The sequence below is a fragment of the Arachis duranensis genome, chromosome 7, assembly GCF_000817695.3.
Source record: "Arachis duranensis cultivar V14167 chromosome 7, aradu.V14167.gnm2.J7QH, whole genome shotgun sequence".
Classification (NCBI taxonomy): Eukaryota; Viridiplantae; Streptophyta; class Magnoliopsida; order Fabales; family Fabaceae; genus Arachis; species Arachis duranensis.
The window spans coordinates 78,643,621-78,648,143 of NC_029778.3; the positions used below are offsets into that span (position 1 = coordinate 78,643,621).

At 29.7% G+C, this 4,523-nt stretch overlaps 2 protein-coding genes across 7 annotated transcripts in view; both read left to right on the forward strand.

Annotated features, from left to right (window-relative positions):
• Positions 1 to 1,793: 1,793 nt before the first annotated feature.
• LOC107459685 (telomere repeat-binding factor 1) lies at positions 1,794 to 3,607 on the forward strand. Of its 2 annotated transcripts, none has more exons than XM_016077907.3 (4): positions 1,794 to 1,974; positions 2,592 to 2,769; positions 3,094 to 3,311; positions 3,472 to 3,607. In XM_016077907.3, the coding sequence occupies exons 2-4, from the start codon at positions 2,620 to 2,622 to the stop codon at positions 3,572 to 3,574; spliced, it is 471 nt and encodes a 156-aa protein (XP_015933393.1). In that variant the 5' UTR covers positions 1,794 to 1,974; positions 2,592 to 2,619; the 3' UTR covers positions 3,575 to 3,607. The 2 variants fall into 2 exon arrangements, with proteins under 2 accessions (XP_015933393.1, XP_015933394.1); XM_016077908.3 differs by lacking the exon at positions 1,794 to 1,974 and adding an exon at positions 2,090 to 2,355.
• A 591-nt stretch (positions 3,608 to 4,198) lies between these two features.
• The window catches only part of LOC107459682 (uncharacterized), a 16,183-nt gene continuing 15,858 nt past the window's right edge, over positions 4,199 to 4,523 (forward strand). For all 5 annotated transcript variants that reach the window (XR_002366089.2, XM_016077902.3, XM_016077903.3 and 2 more), the window contains exon 1: positions 4,199 to 4,464. Coding sequence is in view for 4 of the 5 variants with exons in the window: in XM_016077902.3 (XP_015933388.1) it covers positions 4,331 to 4,464 (134 nt within the window). In the remaining variant the exon portion in view is untranslated. The remainder of the gene's footprint in view (positions 4,465 to 4,523) is intronic.

Genomic DNA, 4,523 nt, shown 5'->3' on the forward strand with positions numbered 1-4,523 from the left:
TATACCATCGACAGTTAAATTTTCTAAAAATTTAGGACTAATATAGCAATAATATATGACAACTGTTTTCAGTTTACTTGTGTTGATGGTTGTTTTTGTAAAATTGTTATTGAATTAGCCCTAAATCTTTTGAAAAATTAGCTGCTAGGGAGTATATTTGATGCAAATCGAAAATTTTTAGGGCAAAATTAAAATCAAATAAAATTTAAGAATATTTTTTAGATTTTTAATGAACTTTTAAAAACAGGCTTAAAGTGTAAATATAATTTTTTATTTATTAAAAAAAGTCAAAAAATAAGGTGATTTTAAATATTAGAAAGAAAATTAAAATTTGGCTTCAAGACTAAGGTTCAATTTGGGTAAACAACTTAAATAAGCTCTTTTGAAAAAAGAGCTTAAAGTATAAGAACTTTTATTAATAGCAGCTTATAAATAAGTTATTTTGTATTTGAATTTTTAGTTATAGAAGTACTTATTTTAAAGTTATAGCGTTTGAATAAATAACTCAAAAAATATAATTTTATTTTCACAAAAAGTGGATATTAAAACAACGACAAATACTTTTCAATATTGAATGTTGATTTTCTATAACCTAATCACTAAGATTACAATTATTTAGACAATTAATTCTTTATTTGCTCTCTTATTAGTTCCATTTTTTAGGTAGAAACTGGTTCTTTTACTTCATCTTCACCCATAACGGTATTCTTGTATGTAGTAAATAGTAATAAAATTTTAATTCACAATAATCTTGATGGCAATGCCAAAGAAATTACTGTGTAGTTAGTGTTTCCTATTTTATTGTGTATGATATGGTAGATAAAAATAAAAAATAAATGTGAAATGTATATCAATGTATATTTTGTTGCTTTTTTTATTTTTTTACTTATATTAGAATTTTCTTCTCTTGTATTGGGTCAAGAACTTGTTATAACTAACTATAAAAATAATAGCAGCCATATAAAAATAAAATCACATGGAAAAAAAAAATTTAAAAGGAGATTTTATACCACACACAATGTTAAATACAAATTTAATAATAAAAATAGAGTGGTTAAATGATAAAAAAATTGGAAGGAATATATGCAAGAAGTGATTCAGATATTTTCAACAGATAAATCATTACGTGAAAATGATGGTAAAATGGCAATGCTTCTAACAAATGGAATCTTGGGTGAAAATAGTGGTGTGTGGTCTGTATTTCCAGTATTTTAGTATTTTTTTACATAGACAAGAATAAAAGTAGATTTTTTTTTTGTTTTGAGGTCATTTCTTTCCAGGAAAATGATAAAATGCCTTATCGAGGAGAAGTATCTTTTTGGGAAGTTAAAATTTTTTTTAAAGTAGTGCCAAACACACACGTATACCGTGATTTTTCATAACTAAAAAAAAAACTTCTGCTACTTTTCAAACGGACTCTATGTGTTTATTTGGATACTAATAGATAAAAAAAGATATTTTAAAATGAATTTTTTTAAATGTATTTAACAAATTTTTAATAATAAATATAAAAATACTAAAAACACCAAAAAATATATTTTTTAAAAAAATTACAATTTATATATTTTTTTAAAAATTTAAATTTTTTTTCACTTAATAAATGAAATTTTTTTATTTTATTTAAATATAATTAATAAATAAATTTTTTTATATAAAATATTTAAATATAAAATTATTTTTATTTTTATAAAATATTTTTTTAATTATTAAAAAAATATTTTCTAAAATAACATCCAAAGTCCTTATTATTACTAAAAATGATTTATTTATTGAAAATGATAAAAGACAAGAAGATAGAAAGGTGAGTTGAATGTAGAAGTTGGTCGTGTGTCCGCGGTTGAGGGCTGAGGCGTCTGGCGCGGGACGAGAGTCGAGTGGCTGAGAAGGATATGCAATTTCACACCAAACTGGCGACCCTAACGCCTCTTTCTTTCACCTTCTCTTTCTTCTTCATCACTTTCTTCCCCAATTGAGGTTCTCTCTCTCTCTCTCTCTCTCTCTCCGATTAGGGTTTTTTTTTTTACATCATAACCTCTTTCTATATATTTGTTGTGTAAATCATGCTTAACGCTTTTGTGATCGGGTTCTTCTTTTTCCGATGATGATCAATTCTTAGGTCTGTTATTTGATTCGGAACTGGTTTTCGTTTGCATTGATGTTCTCTGGTTCTGGTATTGTTGTTCTAGAAATGAAATTATGAATCGAGCATTAGGGTAGTTCTATTTGTTAGCACGATCTTGTTGGATGGTTTGGTAAAACATGTTGTTCGTGAAATTGAATGTTTCGGAGCTTGTGGAATTGAAGAATTGGATGTGGTTTAAAAGCTTTGAAGCTGGATCTATAATTTTTGGTTGAGTAAGTACCTTGGGCATGTGTTTTATGCTATTATTAGGATGATGAGTGATTCTTAAGCCATGCCCCCAAAGTTGAAGTTTAATTATAAAATTATGTATTTATAGTTAAGAACATTTTAAGATTCATTATTGGATAGGAAATGTTTTGCAGTTAGAGTTTCTACAGTTTTAGATTCTGAAAACTTGTGTTTTTGATATTTAAGGTGGATTTAATATTTGTAAAACGTACCCTTGCAGCCAAGAGAGTAGTTCTCTGCTACTCCTGATGGGTGCTCCTAAGCAGAAATGGACATCTGAAGAGGAAGCAGCTCTTAAAGCTGGAGTTGTCAAGCATGGGGTTGGTAAATGGCGTACAATACTCAAGGATCCAGAATTTAGTGGTGTTTTGTATCTGCGGTCCAATGTGGATCTCAAGGTCTGTATCTTGGTACTTTTGTTTTTGTTGGTGCTTTATTTCTCAAAGTTGAAGGTCATACTTTCAAGAAGTGCAAAATTTTATACATATCATAATGAATTTGTATTGGACTATCTATGTTAGGGAAATGTTATTGCCACTCCTATTTTTGATAATACCACTTCTTCACGCATGATTTTTGCACATTGTATGTTTGCATGTATTTACAAAAAGAAGAGTAGCATTATCAAAATAGGAGTGACAATATCCATTTCCGCTATGTTCGCAATGTTATTATACAAATTGACTTATATGTGTGGTGCTGATATGGGCTATACTGGATAGGATAAATGGAGAAATCTGAGTGTGATGGCAAATGGATGGAGTTCTAGGGAAAAGTCTAGGTTGGCTATCAGAAGGGTGCATCAAGCCCCAAAACATGACGAGAACCCTTTTGCTGTCGCTCCTTTTACTCCAAGTGATGAAGATATTGTTGATGTTAAGCCTATTCAAGCTTCCAGAGATGTGGTGCCATTTTCTGGTCCAAAAAGGTCTATTGTAAGGTTGGACTCTCTATTTTGTTTCAAATTTGTTAAAACATTTCACTATAATTTCTCTACCTGGTTTGCAAAAAAAAGTGGAACTTTAGTAGTTGCAGTTGACAAGTTGTATGCGCAATTGTTAATGGTATCTGTTTATGAATATCATGTTTAAATTTTACAGATTGGATAACCTTATAATGGAGGCAATAACTACCTTGAAGGAAACTGGTGGTTCTAATAAGACAACTATTGCAGCTTTCATAGAGGTATTATTCTTATTTTGAAGTATAATCCCTGTTCTACTTTTTATTCTTTTTTTTTTTATTTTGGGATGATTTTTTGGTTCATGTAATTAATTTATGATTATAGACAAGATCTGTTTTCAGTCACAAAATTTGGCTAATGTGGTTTTCTTGGCCCTGATATGTTAGGCAGTCTCATTATTATGAGTTGGAAATTGAAAATACCGTACAATTCTCTATATTCCTTCTCACTCTAGTTATTCCTCTTAATATGTATGTTCTTATTGTCTTAAAATTCTTCTCTAATCCTCCTTGTGGAAGAATGGAAGGGCTTTTAGTTTGTGTTAATTGGATAAGAATTTCTATACTGTTTTAAGTGCCTTTTTATTTTGTTCAGTCTAAGTGTTTTGTGATTATTATTGTGATATGTATATGATTTATGGCTTCAAACTTTTCTATTTGATGTATATATGATTCAATTTATTAGTTTTAGACTAGATGATTGACTGTTAAATTCATATATATATATATATATATATATCCCTTAGTGGGATTGGTTGTTTTCCCTTAATAAAAGATCTTTTAAAAAAATATCATTAAAAAAAACTTTTTCGAGCGCCCAGACCCAGTAGTTTAGTCCATATTTTATTGAAGTGAAACCCCACCGTTATACATGTCTTATTTCCACCCAAAACAAAACCTCACCGTCAAAAAATCACGAAGCGCGCGAACTCGAACAGAAAGAAATCCTAGTATTTATGTGAATCAAAATCTGAAGTGGTAAACCCTACCATAACCATGGCGAACAAACTTGCAACTAGACGGGACCTACTGGATCGGTGGAGAGGCATCCAGATGGAAGAAGAGGAGGATGACGGCGATATCCCCGATCCATCTAAGCGCCATCTGCTCCACCTCCGTAAAGAACAATGGTTCTCCCCAGCTTCACTTGTTATTATTATTATTTTTTTATTTTTTTACTTTATTTGGT

What these genes read in the sequence shown, in the direction of transcription:
- LOC107459685 (XM_016077907.3), top strand. Translation starts at nt 2,620, where the DNA reads ATGGGTGCTCCTAAGCAGAAATGGACATCTGAAGAGGAAGCAGCTCTT. An exon ending in GGTCCAATGTGGATCTCAAG is followed by an intron (nt 2,770 to 3,093) that starts GTCTGTATCTTG and finishes TATACTGGATAG; the next exon opens with GATAAATGGAGAAATCTGAG. An exon ending in CCAAAAAGGTCTATTGTAAG is followed by an intron (nt 3,312 to 3,471) that starts GTTGGACTCTCT and finishes TAAATTTTACAG; the next exon opens with ATTGGATAACCTTATAATGG.